The 21308-nt window shown below is 45.7% G+C and overlaps 1 long non-coding RNA gene and 2 gene segments (V, D, J or C); 1 reads left to right on the forward strand and 2 right to left on the reverse strand.

Annotated features, from left to right (window-relative positions):
• LOC116867075 overlaps window positions 1–21308 on the reverse strand; it is a 470514-nt gene that overhangs the window by 72984 nt on the left and 376222 nt on the right.
• LOC116867090 lies at window positions 8866–16845 on the forward strand. Its single transcript, XR_004382551.1, has 3 exons — window positions 8866–9362; window positions 10012–10236; window positions 16762–16845. It is a non-coding gene; the product is annotated as an uncharacterized LOC116867090 (long non-coding RNA).
• Window positions 10926–18618, reverse strand: LOC116867077. The segment is given in 5 exon segments: window positions 10926–11889; window positions 13030–13161; window positions 13492–13557; window positions 14362–14640; window positions 18474–18618. Coding segments are annotated over 4 exon segments (540 nt in total).

Genomic DNA, 21308 nt, shown 5'->3' on the forward strand with positions numbered 1-21308 from the left:
CCAGACAGGATTGGATTATGAGCAGAGATGGGCCAAAAAGCCCTTTCTTCATTAGTTGGAGTCAAAAGGATCTCAAAGCACATTTGAGAAGAGGATTCAATGCTCCTCCACTTACCAAGATGCACTGTGAGCTGAGTTCCCTTCCCAAACGTCAGCTTAGAACCACTGGTTTGTTGAACACCATGATGAGGGGCTTTGCGAAAACCTGTGGCATCAACTTAATAATGAACACAGCTTTGCAGAGTTTCCCAGAAATTGCTTACTAACTTCTTCAACTTTAGCTCTAAGACAGGGTAGGGTGATGGTCTATTTCTTTCTGGTAGTCCAGGGTTTTGGGGCCGAGGGCTATATCCAGAGATAGGCTTGCCACTTTAAGACACCAGAAGGGTTAGCCAGCCTATTCTGTGTACATATTCTGTGGTCCAAAGCAGTTGCATTGATGGGTGAAATCTCTCATAGAATAAAAATGCCTACTGGGAAAGAAATGAGCTCTGCAGTATTTTTAGGTAGTGTTTGATGGTCATAGTCATTGTCTGAAGACAAGACCAGCATTTTCGTTTTGACTTTTTCAATCCCTGCCCCAGTCTGCAGATGGCTGAGCCTTTCCCCAAATATCAAGTTCAGCTATGGTTCTTACTTCACCCGAAATAGACACCAATGATTTTTATCTCCCTTTGGCAGTTTGGGGTTCTGTTTGAAGTTCATTAAGTCTTGGACAAAGAATGTCTGGGGTGCAAAAGGGAGCTGCTATGGCCAAAGACCAAGATGTTTTTTTCTCCCTTGAGTAGGGCCGAGTGAGAGCTATGAGCCCTCTTGGCTTTGCCCTGGACGAGGCTCAGCTATGTGACCTTGGGCAAGGTTGCAACCTCTCTGAGTTTCCCTGTCCTCATTTGCAAAATTCAAGAAGTGACTTACGTGGTCTTTAAGGGCTTTCTGAGCTAATAGTTTTTGATTTGAGTCTCTGGATTTATCTAAAAATGCTGTGCAATCCTCCCCCCATTACAAGGGTGTCTAATCCTCCTCCCCACTTCCTAAACAAGATAAATAAGCAAGGTAAGTATCTACTTATTACATAGAGAAATAGCGTTTTCCAGGCCTCCCATCTATTTTAACATTTAATCTTTTTGGAAGTTTGAAGTCAGGAGTTTGGAACTGAATCCTCAGGGGAGAAGTATTCTTTCTTTGGAGCTTCCAGATAATTCAGAAACCAAACCAAATAAACCGACACCTTTGGCGCAAAGCTTGTACTTACTAAGTTTCACTCTCACTGCAGTCCCGGTTCCAAATGTAAATTTCCTATTTCCTTTCTTCCCACAGGAGTTGACGCCTTTACATAAACTATAGGCTCCTGCTTCCCCACAGCAAAGGTGGTTTGATCTTTACAGCCTTTTCCCACAGGATAATGGAATTCATCATCTAGCCAAGAGTTTCAGTTTTCTGGGTACTGAGGGGTTTCGATGCTAACACTGGGTCTGAAATGGAGGTACTTACACTGACAATGGCCTAAACCCCCTTCCCCATGTGGGGTTTCTTAGCGTCCTCACACAGTGCCTGGGCCCTTTACCAAAAGTCCCTCCTAGTGCTAGTTTGCCACTTCCTCTTCTCAGACCTGCCTCTAGTGTAATCAGGGACACCATATATAATGAGGTCATTTAGGGTTGCCCTGTCCTGCTCATGCAGCCCAGGACGCAGGCTGTGAGGAGAGCAGGACCAAGCCTGTTAGGATGGCCCAAAGCTCTTCTCAGGCTTCACGCACAGCTGCGATCTCCCTATCCTCAACACCTAGCAGGCTCTTCTTTCTTGCCCACCCCAGAACTGCCTGGTTGTTTGTTCACTGATGGTTCTGACCTAGAGCTGGGAAGGAGACCCCCGTGGGCATCAAGTATAGGAGGGAGGCCAGGCCCCTTTTTTCATGATCAGAAAGACAGAAAATTAGGGAGCCTAATTTCAGAAATGTATAATTCTTAAAAGACTTTCCTCCCATTGACTTTATAGATCAGCTCAAGATAGCTTACAACTGGGAAAGTAAGCCTGCTCTAGAAAATAATGAAATACATGCTAAAGCTTGTCAGAAAATAACATTTTTGATTACCTCATGCTTTAGATTTTCCATGCTGTTGTACACATTTTTTTTTTTCTTCTGAAGCTCAGCTACTTACTCAGGTCCACATTCAACCATGCCTGGGTCTCAAAAGTGAATCTGTTGTCACCGGTCATCCAGCCTCTGGCCCATTGATAAAACCCCTTCTTCCCTTAGGGCATTGATCACGTCTTCCCAGAAACGGACCCAGATGATCCCTGGGAAAAACTCTGGGCACTTAATAAATGTTTGTTAAATTGAATTGTATTAAACATTCATCTTTTGTTCCTAGTCCTCGAGGAACACTTGACTATCTCTCTGACAATTTCCAGATGAAAAAAAATTAATTCTGCCAGATATTGCTGAGTTTCATGATTCTTTTTAGTCTTGGTTCTAAATGTCAGTTTCCTATTAACCCCGTTCCCACAGGGGTGAGCACCTTTACAAAAACCAGAAGCGTCAGCACGGTTGAAAGGCATGTGGCATCAACTTTGTTCTGTTTCCTCGCTAATCTGAGAGGCCTGTCTGTCCCCTGCAGTTGCCCCATCTTCCCTGGGGAAGGTCTGCCCTGCTTCCCTCTTTCAGAGCAGACACAGAAGAGGGCAGAGTAGATTTCAGGGATGAAGATGATAAATAAGATATCAAAATGTTATCATACTATGCAAGGATGCCTCTTTCTTCTTTTTTTTTTTTTTGGCCAAATTGATGTTTCTTCCAAAGGCTGTTTTCAGCACTTTCTGTCTCCCAGATGCAATAATAACCAGATTCCAAGTTGGCATCTGGGCCTGAACCTCCAGGCTCTGATGAATCACACATATTGAATCAAGAAATTATGTTACTCCCCAGTGAAGAAGCCTGCTTTGCTTTTTCCCCTCTCTGGGCAATGAAGACCTCAAGCAACATGCATGGGGGGACTATAAACTAGTAACTCTCCTAGGTCAGCTCTGTGGCTTCATATTAGTATCCTAGGGTGTGAGACCTGAAAGGGAGCTTAGTGACCTCCTGGGCCAATACCCTTATTTTAAAGATGAAGAAGCGGAAGTCCTGAGAGAGAAATTTGCTCAAGGTCATGTAGGTAGGTCGAGGCAGAGCTAGGGCTAAAACTAAGGACTCCTGAGTCCCAGTGCTGCTTCTGCTGCTCCCTTCCTGTGACTCGGGAGCATAAGGATCTTCCCTAGGAATTCTGTGACCAGCGCAGGTATGGTTATCCCTGTTAAACAGTGGGTAAGCCATACAAACAAGGCAGTTGATTTTGGTGCATAGTTTATAATTTCAAGAGAGATAGAGAGCATCATAACTCATTAATTTTTTTTTTAATTTCTTAGGCTGCAGGCACCAGCAATTGCTAGTAGGGGAAATGGTCCGTGAGATTCCAGGGAAGCCAAAGGGAAGACAGAGATTTAAAAATTTGCCCTTTACAAAAAGGCTAATCCAACAGAAAGTTGGCTCTGATTATCCTTTCTCTGTGGGACTCATTACAGGAATGACATCTAGAGCAAGGTGGCAAACACGAAACCGTGTGGTGTTGCCTCCTGCTCCTGCTCCCATGACATATCTTGCTAATAGACACATCACTCTTTAGCTCTGAGACTGTATGTGGCCTCACAGTCCTTCTGAACAGTGTTCCAGAAAGCCACTATTGTGGCCAGTCACAGAGAACCTGTTCAGCCTCCTCGCCCTGGGGAGTGATTGCTGAGAAGACCCTATAGAAGGCTTGTGAAACCTGGCTGACAAGAGTCAGGTCCCACACCACCCCATCCCAAAAGGAGTCACTGACCTGGTTGGACCAAGACTGTTCTTCTCACAGGCAGCTCCAGACATGGCAACAGCAGCGCCATAGAAGTTTCGCTTCTTCCTCGCAGCTCTCCTTCAAACGCTGGCTTTGGGGCTCTTCACACCAGTTCTTGCCCAAAGGGCCTTCAGCAAGATCCTTCCCAAAATAGAGGTCCTGGGAGGTCCCTCTGCCTGGGGGTGAACGACATCTGTGGGACCTCATTCCCTGTCTGGCATACTTCCCCTTATCCATCAGCCCAGGTCTGTCCTGGGGGGCTTGGAATGGAATGTGGTACAGAGAGAAAGTGATGGAAAAACCCTTTCTCTAGACCATTCAGCTCCCATCACCACACATTCAGATGTCTCTAAGCGTTTCCTTTTGATCACGTTTCTATTCTTTCATAAAAAGAGATACATTTGTCCATATCCACCCAAGGACATTTCCCCATGGCCTCTACTGCTGCATTACACTTTTTGTTGACAGGAAAATGCCCATGTACCCTCTTATATCCTTATAGATGGTCCTCTTTGAGTGACTGGAGAGGATAGACCAACAGAGAAACAGCTGCAGCTCTGGGGGTTGAAAGGGAAACGGGAACAGAAGCAGCAGCTTTGACTTAAGTTGTGAACAAAGAATATTTTCCTCCCCTGACCTGTTTTCCGTCGCCATCCCCAATGACTTATTTATGGAGATGGGCTAATTAGAGCAGCAGAGGGCGCTGCAAGGTCAAAAACAGAGCTGCCCACCTAGGCAGAAGCAGGGAGAAAAGTCTTTTTTTGAAGGACTGCAGTGACCAAGAGCCAAGCTGTGGGACAAGAATGGCCTTGTCTACCCAATCCTGCCAGGGACCCCGCCAAGTCCAAGGGCTGCTCTGAAATAAAAATTTCAGGCTAATGAAAGGCAGTCTGGGGCACTCACGAGGCCTCGGGGAGCTGCTCAGGCTGCAGGCATCATAGGTTTAAAGGGCTGCGATAGAGAAATTCAAGGATGAGAAGTCTGGAATAGGTCCTTACATTCTGAGAGTCTCTCTTCTCCTGAAACATTGGGGGTCACTTGACTGTACTCAGTTGCACATTGTGGTCTCTCACGAAGAAGCCTGTTGCAAATTTTAGAAAACATACAAGCAGGCTTGGAAGGTTCATTTCTCAGGCTCCCACTGCTCTTAAGGATTTGGGAAGAGCCCAGTGGTCTCAGGGCTCAGGAGGGCACGGAGCTCTATGACATGCTTGCAAAATGGACAAAAAATTAAAGATGTGGGTCACTTTTTTTTCTTGGCCATTAATTGGTACAATGTGACTTTCACCAGATTTCACGACTTTTTTTTTAGATTTATTCAGCATCTTTTCTCTAAATATTTTTGAGGAGAATAAAGCTCTCAGGAACTATATTCATCAGTCCATTTAGCAAACATTGCAAGAGCGACAAAAAGCTAATCCCACATCATTTACCAGGCCTCTTGCATACATTATTTCATTTAATATTCCAGCAGTCCTGTGAAAAAGCTAGTACTGTCACCTTCATTTTACAGAGGGAGAAATTGAGGCTTGGAGAGGTTAGGTCACGCTTAAGGTCATGGAACAAAGAAATGCTGGAGCTGGGTGAACCCAGGCACCTGCCTCCAGAACCCCACTTCTCTCTTTTTTTTTTCATTAAAAATGAAAAAAAATTCTCTTCCAGCTTGGTTGAGAAATAATGGATATAACACTGTGTACATTTAAGGTATACAGCCTTTGATTTGATGTCCTCACATGTTGCAAGATGGTCACCAACACAGCGCGAGCTTGTACCTCTAGCACGTGACATATTCACCATAACTTTTTTTGTGGTGGGAACATTTATGATCTTTTAAAAATTTTTTAAGATTTTATTTGTTTATTTGAGTGGGAGAGAGAGAGAGCAAGAGCAAGGGGGGAGGGACAGAGGGAGAGAGAAAATCTTCAGCAGACTCCATGTTGAGTGAGGAGCCTGATGAGGGGCTCGATCCTGAGACCCTGAGAGCACGACCAGAGCTGAAACTAAGAGTAGGATGCTTAACCAACTGCACCACCCTGGTGCCCTGAGAGAACACTGAAGGTCTATTTCCTTAGCAGCTTTCAAGTATATAATACAATGGTATCAACTATAATCACCAGGCTTTACATGAGATTCCCAGAACTTGTTCATCTTCTAACTGGCAATTTGTACCCGGGGCCCAGCATCTTGCCGTGTCTCCTGCCCCGACCCCGGGTGACAACCATTCTACTTTGTTTCTGTGACAGAAGCTCATTCTTCACCATGACACTGCACTGCTGTTCCAAGAAGTGCCCTTCCTGGAGGGAGGCCTTCAAGGACTGTTGGGAGGACAGCCTGGTGGGGAGAGTCATGACTACACCACCCCAAGGAGGTCTCAGAGTCTGAATGTTCTGGGAGAAGCATTAGGGCATGGGGTGTCCCTCTGTGGGAGGGTGTCTGAAACCGTCTTCTCTGTTGTTGGTTGTGGTCAGGGGGAATTGACTTTGGGCATCCAGAAGATGAGTAGCAGCTAAATTTGAAAATTGCTACTGTCTAAATCAGGAAGGGAACATTCAGCTCTCTTTTAAATATCAAGGCTGCTGACACCTTTAGGGCCGGGACAGACCCCAGAATCTGGGTGGGGCCTGGCATAGCTCATGGACCTGGGAGACTTGGAGGCTCTGAGATAGTCCTCTGCCAGCAGAGGGCTCCGTTCCTGTGGAGGGGACCCCAGCCAGCAGGGGACAGTGCTGGCCAGGGCAGCGGGGTCACTGAACCATCCTCATCCCCCTTCCTGGGGTGGGGGTGCGGGGGACGGACTGGGGATGCTCATGGGGGGGACTTGGGGCTGCCCAGTGTTTATTTTCTCCAGGCTTGGGGTTGCCAGATAGAATACAGGATGCCCAGTGATCAAGACCCGCATCGGGCTCCTCACTCCTCACTTATCTGAAATTTGAATTTCAGATAAACAACAACAAAAAAATTTTTTTTTTTGTATAAGTGCATCTCCAATATCACTAAAAGTTCTTTTGAAATCCGAACTTAATTGGGTGTCCTGCAAACTGATCCATGTCAACGGTGAGTTTTTAAGTGAAGAATATTGCATTCCTTTATCCCACAAATGTTCACTGATTGTTGATTATTATCCTTGGCGCTGAGGGTATATCAGTGACCAGATGGGCAAGGTCTTTGCCCTCATGGAACTGGCATTATGGGGTGTGTGTGTGTGTGTGTATGAGGGACGTGAGGTTGGACAGGAGGCAGCGGGAGGACCATTTGCAGGGTGTTACAGGCCCAGGAAAGGGGTCCATCTGCCACCATTTGATTTATACCCCCGCAAACCTTCCCACAGACACTCCTGGGTTTGGGGCAGTGAGGGATTCAGTCTTCTCTTTCTCAGGGCAGTGCTTTCCCGCCACTGTCATGTCCTAGCCTATAGAAAACACGCTATTTTCTGGCATGTGGCTGGAAGGGCCGGTTCCAGGGGCTCCCAACCAGCAGTGGCCCAGCAAACTTGTAACCCAGTCACAGCAGCTCTGCCTGTGGGAAGTTCTGCTTCGGGGGAAAATCTGCCAGCTGGAGACCCGCGTGGGCTGCAAGGGGCCTCCTGAAAGATGGAAAGTCACACTGTGTGACATGCAGGAAGCATTCTGGGGCAGGGGGGTGGTGGGGGGAGTCAGGGTGTGCATCCAGGCATCAGAGATAGAAGATTTCTAGAATTCAGGGCTAGGAGAGATTTTAGAATCGATCTTATTCAATCCTCTTCCCTCTCTCCTTCCATGGAGGACTAAGAAATGAGCCGAACGACATTTCTTGGGCACAAATGTGGCTCTGCCAGGTGCTGGGGGACGGGGACCTGGTCCCCAGTATGGGACCAAGGATATAGGCAGGGCAGAAAGCCTCTCATATAGCAGCTGGATGTCTAAGCAGGTGATCATTGGGCTTGCAGGTTCTAGTTCTCTGTGTATGTGTTTAAGTAATTCATTTTCTTTGTGTTTTACAGGAGGATTCCTTCAAGATGGATGGAGGACCAAAAGAACAGCAACAACAGTTTCTTGGGCGGAAGCAGTTGCCGGCAGAGCTAGAACTCATTTAGTCACATGAACCTCTCTGCGGCCTGCCTGCTCGCATTCCCTCCCACCTCCTTCCTCAGAAGCCCTAAGATGGTCTCAGAGACCTCAGGGGCCCCAGTTTATTCTCCAGCCTCGGCCCTGATAGGAGGCAAAGATGATTTTTCTTGTGGGCTTTAGCTTTTTGCTTTCCTGTGAGTACACTCACTTGTATACCTTCCTCATATCCTACCACCCCGTTTCCCTTTCTTTCACTTTCAGCGCCTGTCCTGTTTCTCTGTATACTTGGTTTTCCAGTTATTCTCCTCCTCTTGCCTCTGCCCACGGAGTTCCATCCGGGTGGGCCCATGTGGGACCCAGTGCCTGTGGAGTGTGGGATCTCACTATATCCTCTTTCTTCTCTTAACAGACGAGAGCGTGCTGTGTGACCAAGTGACCCAGAGCCCCCTGGACCAGATAGTGGCCAGTGGCAGTAGTGTGAAGCTGTTCTGTACCTATTACACTACAGAATCAAACCCTGATTTGTACTGGTACCGGATATGGCCAGGTCACTCCTTTCAGTTTATCTTTTACCGGGATAAAATTCTATCCCACAATGCAGATTTTACTGGGGATCGGTTTTCTGTGCTGCACAATCCGTCCCAGAGAACCTTCAACTTGGTGATCTCCCAGGTGGAACCTGAAGACAGCACCACTTACTACTGTGCCATGGACCCCCACAGTGACTCAGGTGCCCAGGAAGTCTGAATGTAAACCCCGGGCACAGCCCCCTCTAGCTACCTCTTAGGGCAGCTCACGTCCCCAGACATGGGATCCTTCTTTACAGTTATTTTGTGCTCTGGCCTGGCCTTCAGAGGTGCCCGAGGGGGTCTGCTGAATAATAAAAACCCAGCTCCCCCTGGCTTCAGATGGAGCAAGCCCCTCCCCCCTTCTGACTCTCTGGGCCCTGGTGGTGGCAGAGGGGGAGAGAGATGTCTGAAGAATTCTCATCTTTGCATCCCCAGTGCCCAGCTCACTCATGCCTCACAGAGCAGGGCTGACAAGTACGAGTTGTGAGTCCTATGAAGATACCAGAATGGGTCAGGTGAAAGGCGAGGCTAGGGAGAACTCATCAGGAGGGTCTTTATTTTAGTCTCCATCATTTATCCCTTATTGTGATTCATTCTGTTTTCTTTTGAAGACTCAAAATTAGACACAAAGTTACTTCAAAAAATTTCCCGATTCACCTTATTTCTGAGTCTTATTGTAGAGTTACCTCATTTTTCTCGAATGCTCTTTGACACCACCATTTTATTTACTTTATTTGGAGAACATTTTTCTTTCACTGGAGAGGCTTGAGATACTCCCAGCAGGTTGTCTGTGATTCCCAGAACACCAGCTTCAAAGTCCCTGAGTCTGGAGCTCAGGGGTGTCTCCAAGGAAGACCATCATCTTCAGGGAAAGCCAAGTATGTGACGTCAAAATAGAAAAACCCTAAGCCCTGGGAGCGGGTCCCTCTTTCCTTCATTTCTGTTGAATTCTCTGCCTTAAAACAATGAGTAGAGTTGGGAGACGTAACCTGGGAGAGGGTAAGAAGCCTTAGCTATTGCAGCACTGGAGCCCAGAGACGTGAGGGACATTCATTCCCAAGGTCAGAGAGCTGGTTAGTGACAGAGCCAAGGGCAGGTGCCACATTTTAGGGCTCTCCCCTCAGGGGTGCCCCAGCAGCTTTATCAGGCTCTGGCAGCTGTTTATCTGGGCTTCAAAACGGGTGGGTGAAAGACGGTCACTACAGAGAGGAGTGTAGAGAGCATGGGTGAGGGAGCCAAAGGCCGTGGGCAGCTGACTCAGCCTTTGGGGTCTCTGTTCTGCCCATGACTGAGTGTGTACAGCCGTCTTCTGGAGGACTCCCTCAGGGTTGCTGTGGGCTTAAATGAGGTGCTGTATGTGGAAGCTCTGGGAAACTAGAATCTGCAGCATGATGCTCCCCAGACCTGAAGACAGCCATGATCCCATGCCCGGCTCCTGCCAGTTATCTTCTCTGGAGGCTCCTTTTGGTGGAGGAAATTTGAGATCCTGTGATAAACTAGGATTTTTTTTTTTTTTTGTCACCAAAGTGGACCAGAGGGTGGCTCATTTATATGCTAAATAGAGGACAACCCTGAAGTCCAGTCCAGCTGAAATCAAATCAACACCTCGTCCTTGTCTTGGGGGTGCTCTCCCTGGTGGAGCCTGAAGACAGCGCCATTCTACTCCAGTAGAATGAACTTCGGGCTGGCGCTCTTGATAATGTGGTTCAGCCCACAGCCCCGTCCTTGCCTCAGTGCATGACTTCGGACAAGGTACATTACCTTTTCCGGTGGGCATATTTTTTCCATCTAAAAAATGAGGCTGTGATCTTTTTGTTCTTGGCCACTCACAGAATCATGCTGCTGTTGCCCCAGGTAACAAAATGGAATGTTTTGGAAGGAGGTGTTCTTTCCACAGACTAGGGGATGTTGTGTGGAGCCTTTTTAATGGTTTTTCCCTGCGTGCACCTGCTTATCCACCCAGACGGTCCCATACCTGCTGAGTCAGAGTGCTACTGCATCTTTCTTTGCTTTGGGCCATGAAGACATAACCTGGCAGTCTGCAGATGACGATGGCAGGGGGATTTAGTGAGGGTGGCTTTTTCATTTGTGACCTCACAAGCCCCCACTTGGTACCCTACATAGTGCCCTGGGTGCTGAGGAAACCACAATACTGGGGAGCAGGGGCTCTGCTGCCTGAGCGGGTGCACTTGGAAGAAGCTGTGGCTTTGCTGAGGTGGGAGTAGTGGAGCTCATAGGCCACAGAAAGGTCATTGCTGTGAAAAGCAGCGACAGCCGGAAACCCAGGTTAGGGTCCCCAAGACAGGAGCCTGCAGGTCTGGGGCTCAGGAAGCCACAGCATGACCTATAAGCTCAGTTTGGCTTCTTTTTGCCTAACAGAGAGTTCGCAGCACCCACTTACCCCCTGCGGTGGTGTGTTATGAGTAAAGCTAGAGGCAAGGCACACTCAATGCACTTTAATAAATGCAACAGAGAACAGCACCGGGAAAGGCAGAAAACCATCAACAACATGGGGCAGGCAAGAATCATCATCCCCTGACCTCACATTCCCTGTGCACAGACTGGCAGGCAAATCCCTTGAAAGATAATCTTTTTACAGCCGAAATCGAGGGGTCTCGTTCCTCTTCCCTCCCTCCAGAAACACTTGCACAATTCGCTGCTTGAAAGCAGGCCCACATCTTACTTATCTTTGTACCCTTGGCACAGTGCCCGGAACGTAGAGAGAGTCAATTCATGTTTGTTAAATCAGTTAATAGAAATAAGTGCATTTTCTCTGTATTTTACTCTGATCTTTGCTAATAGCTCAGAGAGCATTTGGATGAGGTTTTAGAAACCCCACCAGCTGCATGGGAATTCAAATGTGATTTTGTTTGTAAAGTACTGGGAAAAGCAGAAAGGGCTTTTGTGGCTGGGAATGCCAGCTTGGGGCAAATCTAGTGCTGGGCTGGGCAGAGCCATTCATGTTATGTAAAGGACATCTGCTCTCTGACCTCCAGGGTCTATTTTCCTCGGAGACCATGGAGCTGGGAATCCTTGGCTCCCACTCTCTACTTCCTAAGGCAAAGAAAGTCAAAGGAACAAAACACCTTTCCCAAAGCATATTAGTTGTAGAAAATAAAAAAGAAAATGAGTCCTATATCTCTTTAGAAAGCAGCATATAGAGCTGTTAGGAGAATAATAACCTCCCTAATTCCCCAGGACTTTTGTCTTTCCACTCGGCTGGGAAATGAGCTGGGTTTGTTGTCTCTGAAGGAAACCTGGTTTGGTAGCAGCCATTTATAAAAGGCTGCAGGAGGTCGACTTGAATCACCAAGAAGTCAGAAGCCTAGGAGACAGCAACCCTGTAGGCTTTTGTGAAGACATAACGTGAGAATCTCATAATGGAGCCTTCTCATGCCGGTCAGCCTGCAAGTGAAGGACAGTTGTCAGAGTGTCATAGATCACAGACCATCAGGGCTGAGAGGAATCATGGTCCTCGTGTCATCTGGGGCTGGCCAGCACTTGCCAAGGTTATATCCTTGCAGATGTCACTAATCTCTTGTAGCCTGGTTCCTTCTGCACATGGCCATAATTCAGCCGGTCCATCAATGTTGACATAAGCCATGGAACCCATTTGCTCTCCTCAGTCATAGCTCCTTTGTTTTATGGACACAAATACTCAGGCCAAAGAGGTGGAGCCAATAGGCTAGGGTAGCAGAGTGTTAGGGACAAGGTCAGGGTGAAAACCCACATCTTTTTTGATTCCTAGTGTCAGGTTCTTTCTAGATAGTCACACCGCCTAGAACCAGTCACCCATTTGGAAGTGACTGGACATTGTTTTCAGGTTGGGTTGGATCAGTCTGACATTCAAAATCCACAGTTGTCCTTAGATCAGGAGTTGGGACTGAGGAGTGTTTGGGGGTGCTGGGGAAGGGGCTTTGTAGGCAAACCTAGGCCCCAGTTTGAACTTCGTGTCTGAGATTACCTGAAGGAATACAAGTAGCAGGCAAATAATGTCTCAGCTGTGACTCCATATGCATCATTGAGTAGCTAGCACTGGGCTGGTCACTACTAATGGGGATGGAGGTTCATCCCAAAGATGGGCTGGTCTACACATTGGAGTCCTGTGATAAAGGAATGGGAGCTGGCATCCTTTTTGTCTAGGCAAAGGCAGGTTCTGGAAATTCCTTGGGCAAAGCTTTACTGATGACCTTGCCAATAACCCTTGGCCCTTTGGCCAGATAAACAAAATAGTAAATAAAAAAAAAACTCTTTCTCCTTACTTAGCTCCATAATTTTTTTTAGCTTCTGGGATGGAGGTGGGGATTATTGGCTGGTATCACATTATACTACATAATGCATTTGAGTCTGGCTTGAAACAAGAGGATAACAGGAGACGGGGCGTTATGATGAGTATCTGAGGAGGCCCACCTTATTAAATCATAATATGTCTCTATGTGGTTTTCTCTTCCCAAGGCTTCTTGGCCTATTACATTCCTAAAATCCTTTTCTCCCTGCGTAGCATAGTTTATGTAGGGGTAAGAATAAGAAATAGCCAATTCTTACCTTAAAAGAAAAATAACTTGGCAGTCAAGAGAAAATTGATGGCAAGACTCTTGGCAAACACCATTCGGAGCCCCAGCACTGTGAGGGACAGCATGTTCACCTTCCCGGCTGTGAACTGTGAGCTCTGGTGAACTGTGGTTGAATAAGAGTAAAGATGGTGGCTTTAGCAAGAGACTAAGTTCCCTTCCAGAGACTGGGCCCACAACACTTCCAAGCAGCCCGCCCCCATCACCAGCATTCTGCCTGGTCTGCAAGTCCAGCTCGCTGCCACTCGGCCCTCTGGGACCCCCGGCTGCTGCTGACTCCCAGCCAGGCAAGCTCTGCTGAGACTCCTAGGGAACCAACTGGGCTTGGGTGTGGTTTTTGTTTTCTTTTGAAAGATGGTGACTTTTGGCCCCATCTGACAATGACAGAGTTTGCTTTAACCCTCAGTTCTGAAGTCAGCCCTTGGTTACAACTAACCTTTGCGCCCATAGAGGTTCTCTGAAGTTTGCTCCATGCTTCCAGGTTCTGTTGGTTTTACATTACCTAGAACAAACAGCAGTGATCAGGGATTTACTGGCAACCAAGAGGTTCAAAGGATTTCAGATTTTAAAAGTGGAGGAGACTCTAAGTAAGCACACTGAGGACCAGGGGGTATGACTTGGTTAAGTTCAGACAGCTGTTCACATAGCCAACATTCTTCCCATTCTGGATTTTGTTTTGTTTTGTTACACTGTGAGTTCCACAATCAGGTATGCCTCTAATTTGTAGGAAGAACTAGGATTCTCAATCCCATGATAGGCCAGCCTGCCCCCTCGTTTTGATATTCACACTGGATTAGACTGCACATGAATTTTTAACCCAGGGTCTAGTAGGAGGACAGTCATCAGTACAAAGTAGACAGTGGTTGGTGAAGAAGAAATGGGGGTGGGGGTGAAATAAGCTGGGCTTTATCTCAGGTTCCAGCTTGGGGATGCAGAGTTCAAATCCAAGTCAATGATGGGCCTAGTTGGGCCTCAGCCTTGTTTCCTGCGTGATGCCATATTGACAGTGATCAGTCAAGAGTTTACATCTCTGGGGCGCCTGGGTGGCTCAGTGGGTTAAAGCCTCTGCATTCGGCTCAGGTCATGGTCCCAGGGTCCTGGGATCGAGCCCAGCATCAGGCTCTCTGCTCAGCAGGGAGCCTGCTTCCCCTCTCTCTCTGCCTGCCTCTCTGCCTACCTGTGATCTCTGTCTGTCAAATAAATAAATAAAATCTTAAAAAAAAAAAAGAGTTTACATCTCCAACTTCCCTTTCCCTTAACGCTTCATCCCTACAATTCCAACCCCTTGAAGCTAGATATGACCTACCTGAAGGACTTTTCTTTGGTTCAAAGTCAGTGGAGCGCACGATTTCATTGTTGTGTTCAACCGAACAGGTCACTGAATTGGAATCCTCATACCGACCCAGCTTGACAGCACTGTACTTCCCATTGGGAGAGACGACGATAGCAGGGTCAAATTCTACTATAGTCTTGGGTGCTTCAAGTTTTATGTCTATTTGCTTAGGGTAGAAATCTTTCACCAGACAAGCAACAGTGGAGCCATTTTTCATGGTGAAAACGAATGGTTTGGCAGGAGGCTGGCTTCCTGTAAATATAATCAATTTATTTTGGAAGATGGTTATCCACAAGTGTGGGAATTAAACAATGGTGTTTACTTCAATTCCGTTGGGGCCAAACATTATAATCCAGACAATCGTGCATCCTGTTAGTGACCTGGGGTTTTTAGTACTCCCATCAAAGTGTGGCCAAGGGAAGTGGAAATGAAAGGCAGTCAGTTTGACTTCTAGTTAGGAGTTACTAAGTGACACGGCTGAAGCAGAGATGGAAAAGAACAACTACAAAGAAGTTTCTAGATCGTCTGAGTTTCAATTATCTATATTTTATTCATCAATCCTCTGGACAATCGCAGTCAGGCTGAGTAGCTGTCTGCATCCGTTGGTTTACTTTAAATGCATCAGCCCTTGGAGTGAGAGCGGGCTGGGTGCTTGTTCTTGGCATTGTGTCAATCAAAAACACAGGTCTGAGAAGGACTAGCTGACTGGTTCAAATATTCTGAGGTTGGTAGTGCTGGGATCACTTCAGAGTGTCATCTCCATTTTACAGATCAGAAAGGATAGCCGCTGAAGTTAAGGAGTACATCTCTGTGCCTTTAGGTGAATACTTATTCTTTTATAAGGGACTATCCTGCAGTTTGAGTCTTTAATCAGAAATGACAACTGTCATTCCCAGGAAGTCCTTATAGACATAAAACCAGTTTAAACCCAGTTCTTGTTTTATTCTAAGTGAAGCTGAGGAATGTTGGTCTCCATTATTGTATGTGCCCCTGGCCTCCTCTTACATTCACGCCTCACCCTGAGCTCTATGATCTACTTGCCATTCTGTACCTGCATCATTTTCTTTCTTTGAAACTGAAAGTTTTAACGCTTTGAGGGAGGGAGTAATGATTGATTCCCATCATGACTTACTGAAGTTTCTGAATTATGATAAATTTTGGCCATGGAGACATGGATTCTTAGGCTATCTTTGATAACAGTTTTTGTTTGTTTGTTTAAAGATTTTAATTTTTTGAGAAAGAAACCACAGAGAGAGTGAGAGGGTGCATGGTGGGGGAGGGGCAGAAGGAGAAGGAGACTCCCTGTTGAGCAGGGATCCTGACATGGGGCTTGATTCCAGGACCCTGGTATCATGACCTGAGCCGAAGGCAGGCACTTAACTGACTGAGCCACCCAGGTGCTCCGATCCTCAAATAACTGTTAAAAAAGAAGTGGTGGGGTGGGGCAACTGAAAATGCCTGAAATCAGGAGAGACAACTAATCTCTGAATGATGATCTGGATATATTTCCAACTACAAGTTTAACTGCTAATTTTCAATATTAATTGCTGTGTGACTATAGCTCTTATACCAAAAACTTAGGTGATTTTTGAGACACCTGAGTGGTTCAGTCCTTTAAGTGTCTGACTCTTCATTTCTGCTCAGGCCATGATCTTACGGTGGTGAGACGGAGCCCTGCCTGGGGCTCTGCACTCAGTACAGAGTCTGCTTAAAATTCTTTCCTTCTCCCTCTTGTCCCCCTTTCCCCCTGACTGCTCACACTCTCTTTCTCTCAAAAACAGAACAGAACAAAAGAAAGCAAACCTTAGGTGAGTTTTTAAAACCTGTGATATCAAATTAAGAATGCTGAATTCCAGTGTGCTTTTATTTGCTATGATCTACAATCAAGACACAAGGTGATGCTAAATGAGAAGTCTTCATAATGAGGGAGTAAATGCAATGGTTTTTCTAATGTTCAGTCCTGAATTTGGATTTGGGCTTTAGCTGTAAAGCTCATGGTAATAGAGCTATAACCAAATTAATTGGTTGTATCTGGTTGGGATGGAGTGTTTGCTAGGAGCTGGAAGCTCCTGCTGGTCACCATTTTGTAAATGGACCATGGCCAGTCATGGCTTTCCTAGGGAATCAGCTGTTCAGAGAAACTCCCCCATCACTAGCATCAAGATTCTCTATTTTATTCTCTGCCTGGAGTTCAGCTGAAAAACTGGATTCTGTTTCAGGCACTCAGGGCAGGAAACTCATTCCTAAGAATCTGGTTCCTTACACTTTTGGCGTTAGGTCTAGACAAGAGAGGGGCTGAGGATATTTTTCAAGGGGCTCTCCTGGAACCTGATTTCACCCGTGTGAGAAAACTTTCTTTGTTTTGCTTTCTAGCATCGGGGAAGCCACTGATAACAGACGCTGATAACTCTGGCAGTAACGGCTTGAAAAACCACACGTTCTGCTCGTTCACCTGTCATTTCTTGCTCGCTCTACTGACCTTGGTGACATGTTGTCTGGTTGATTTTCAAGAGAGTTATGAGGTACAGCGAAAGGAAACTAGTCCATTAAAAAAGAAACGATGAAACAAAACAAAATAATCCTATCTCCTTGGTTACCTAAGAGTTTGACCCAATCCTAGCCTGATTTACTTGGATAATTAAGGCTTGCTTGGGATTTTAAGGCAGTCGTCAATGTTCACTCTGGGCCAGAGAGACCTGGTTTAAATAATTTGAACAATGTAATATAGCTGACAAGACAAACGTCTGCAGAAGTTAATACCCTTGTGATATTGAGCTCTTAATATCAATGTTAGCATTTCAGATGACTCATAATGCATTCATTTGGCAAAACGTTTTTCTCAGACTCTTTCTCATTGAATACCTACCTATTGGAAACAATTTTTTGAAATTAAAGTGTTTTTTCTAATCCATTCTTTGGTATCATGGTAACCAAAAAAAAAAAAGGTTATCTGAATGAATTAAAATAAAAAAAATGGAACGCATTTTTTGTACTGTTGCCATATGTAACCTAGTCTATTTTATATTTAACTTAAACTGAAATCTGGAGTTGGGTAAAATTTGCACTATTATAGTCCAAAATTGAAAGATTTAATTGTTTATATTTTTGAGAATTTCCAGTCTTTCTTCTTGGCCCACCAATATAAATTCATTTCATTGTGGGTTCCAGAGCGCTATTTGTTTGAACAATTGCTGTTTTCTTTCAGGCTTTCTCTTTTTATGAGCACCGACCCAATGCTAGAGTTATGTGCTGGTCAACAATACCAGAAGAAGTATATCCCTTTTCTGAATAGTCTTTCTTAAGTTCTATGTGTGGAAATCATCTATGTTTTAGATTTGCATAGAGAGTCCTACTGGCTCCCTAAGAATTGTACCACCTGTAATAAATGTCACTCACAATTTCAAGGCTCTCTGGCAATATGAGATTTAACTTGAACACTGAAATACAACTTTGCTCTACCTGATTACTCCGACCTGGTAAACCACCTCTCTCCTTTGAATCTTCCAAGCTATAGGACATTTGTCTGCAGGTTGCAATGAGGCAAGTATACTAGTCATCTTAGCCAAAGAGATGGGTAAGAATGAAAGAACCCTCTGGAGATTTTGGGCCAAAGCATCCCTGCATATCCCTTGTCCCCCTCATATGCTCCAACAATTACTAAAATTTTTCTGGTCTTTTTGGCTGCTTTGAAGATTTCAGAAATAAGTGGGAGCTGTAGTTTTTTTTCTTTTCCTTTTTTTTTTTTTTTTTTTTTTGAAGTAGGCTGCATACCCAGCATGGAGCCCAATGAGGGGCTTGAACTCACCACCCTGAGATCAAGAACTGAGCTGAGAGCAAGAGTCAGATGCTTGACTGACTGAGCCACCTAGGCGCCCCAGGGCTATAGTTTTAACATATGCTTTTTCAGAACAAAACTAGTTACAGAGCTACTTCAGTGACTCAGCCTGGTGACTTTACTCTGGCCTACCCCCACATCTGGGGTGCTCCATCTAGTTCTACTTTCCCAAGGAATGTAAACTGGATGGCAGCCCCAGTGCCAGGACTCAGTTTATCCCTAGAAATAGAGGGGAAAAAAGGCAACTCACGTGGCTCCACGAAGAGTCTGGTGCCAGCTCCAAAAAACATCTGTCGAGTATCCCAGGAGCACATCGCAATGCTGCCTCACAATTAACCAGCCTGGGGCTGGCCCTAGGGCCTGGGTGAGCACATCTGTGCCCTGCCTCCCCAGCCGGGGTCTCAGCCTAGAGACCCCACAACTCTGAGAACTACAAAGGTGCCCTTGATGAGATCAAGGGGCTGAGTGCACAGCGTCTCAGTTCCCTTTGAAGCTAATAATAGTTTGCTGGATGAGGTTGTGAGCCCAGAATCTCAGCCAGGAAGCACTGGGGCAGGGGACAGGGCTGACATAGAGGGAGAGAGGAAGGTGACAAGTACAGGTAGCTGCCTTCAAGATGGTAAATTTAACTCCCAGTTTGTTGGGAGGCCTCCTCAAGAAGAACATGATAGCTTGGGAACAGGGATGGGGCACTGACTGGTGACATTTCTTATAACAAGTGTCAGGCTGAAGAGGGTTTAGACACAGGTCTCGTTCTCATATTCTGGTTCCTTCTCTTGGGTCACAAATTCTGCTTTTTGATTAGAAACCTAATTTCTTTCCCATCACTCAGACTGAGTCTCACAATAATAAGGAATCTGTCTCCTAATTCCCTGAGCCCAGGAAAAGGCATTCTAAGGATCCAAGGGTTGAACAAGAAGTTGGTAGCCGACAGGGAGCCCAGTGGTGCCACAGGTCATGGATGTGGGTCAGGGAAGCCGCTGCTTGCTTTGGACTGTTTTCATTTTATAATTTCTCCTGTCTCTGGATCCAGATGCAAGCTTCAGGAGGATACAATAATCATGTGAAATAGAATTTTAAGACCATATGGATTACTCTGTCTCATCACCAGAAATCAAGAGTCTAGGGCTAGAGCCAAAGGGAATGACGGTTGGATAGGGCCATTATTTGCTGTCAAAACTTTAAGGATTGAGGGCTTGACTTGAGATTCTCACTTTCTCTACCTGAGCTTCACATAATCATATTACACTCCATCATGGTAGGAAGAGAAAACTAAAGAAGTAAATGGAGTATCGCTGAAGAGCATGGGTCAGCGTCCCAGCAGAGGGGCTAAGCATCACTTTCATCTCTTTCCTTCTTCCCTAAGGCTCCCAAAGGCACAGCCTCAGAGATTTGATTCTAACACTGCAGATAATTCTGAATTTCAAGTGGAAATGATTTAAAGGGAAAATGAAACACAATACTTTGTGCTCAGATTCAATTTGCCCAACATCGATCAGACTGCAATCAGCTACAACACGATTGTTTCCCTCTTCCTTTCTAGTCTCTCTCCTTTCAGAGACAACTCCTCAAATTACACTACTTCCCTGGAAGCAACAGGCAATCAAGAACCCCTGTAAGGTTATGTTTCCTTCTGAGTGGCAGACGCCATGTTGACACTACTGGCTGCTTTCAGGACTGTCCACCTTGCCCCATTCACGTAACTTTCCACTTCTTTATTTCCTCTGAGATAAAGTTTAACCATGTAAGGGGCAATGACTGCAATTAGAAAAGCTTCTGAAAGACTACTGGTCTCTGGGCCGGTCCCAGTGACTGACTGTCGGCAGTCACCCAAACTACTTGAATATCACCCCTGGATCTCCAAGCCCTGGAACAGATTATCAGTGGACAATATCCTTAGGAGAGCACCATTACTTCTCTATTGTCCTGAAGTTGGTGGCTGTGATTACATTGGATGTAGGCTCATGAATTCTACATTCAATGTAGAGTCCTTGGATTCCGGGCTAACAGAAGAGGTGAGCCCATTAACTGCTCTTGGCTGACCCAGACTAGGATGGGGTGTTGGGGATCGACACAAGGGCAAGATTGGCTTTTGTCATCTGAGGGAGAAAAGACTATCTTGATCTAACTCCTTCCTTAATAATATTTTTCTTCTTTTTAACCATCTCTTTTCTTACACCATGGCCAGGACTCTCTGTCCTCATAAACAGATTCTCCTCACCTAGAGCTTGCCTTTTCCCTGTTCCCAGTTCCTGATTGAGGAGGGGACCAAAAGCTTGACCAAGGGCTTAGTTCAGGCCGTTGTAGAAGGCTTACTTCTATAAATCGTCAGAACTGAGTTTCCATGCATATATAGAATATTTTCCTAAGAGAAACCTAATGAATTTGTCCTCATATTTTACCTTGACTCTCTGGAACAACAAAACAGTGGGTTTCCAGTTTGGAACTTCCTGACTTCCCAAGATGTTCCATTCATTCAGGATTAGGCTACAAGTCCAGAGGAATATATGCTCTGAAGTAAAATGCATAACCTACTTGGTTCCACGATGAGTCAAGTCCCTCTTCCAAAGATAAGTTGTGCTTCATTACACCACCTCACACATCGTTACAAAAAACCTCGCTACCTATTTGCCCTCTTCATATTCCATGTTTTGAAGGTGTGGGGAGAGCAGAACGAGTGTAGTTGGAGACATAAAACTCTGCAACAGTTTCTGAGGTCTAAGCATTATATTTTGGCAGCTTGTTTGATATGTGTTATCTTCTGAGTGTTGGCATTTAGTGAAGTCCCTAGGTTTTCTGCTATTACCTCCTCAACCCGTCATCACTTACCCTCTAAACTTGCTTCATGATCATATTTTCCCAAGGGAGAAAGGAATCATTTTGGCTTTGCTAACAAATTTGCTGACAAATGGCTATTGTTAGTGGAAACATAACTATGAGGCTCAAGTCAATCATAAAGGACTATGCCTCAGTTAGAGGTAAAAGAACACGATGGTTGGAGCAAGAGCCATTGGTGCAAAAGTTTGGAGGCCACCCAAATGGTCATAATAATCATAGGTGACTACCATTTATATAAGTATTTTGC

The sequence above is a fragment of the Lontra canadensis genome, unplaced genomic scaffold, assembly GCF_010015895.1.
Source record: "Lontra canadensis isolate GAN:19392208 unplaced genomic scaffold, GSC_riverotter_1.0 scaffold12, whole genome shotgun sequence".
NCBI lineage: Eukaryota > Metazoa > Chordata > Mammalia > Carnivora > Mustelidae > Lontra > Lontra canadensis.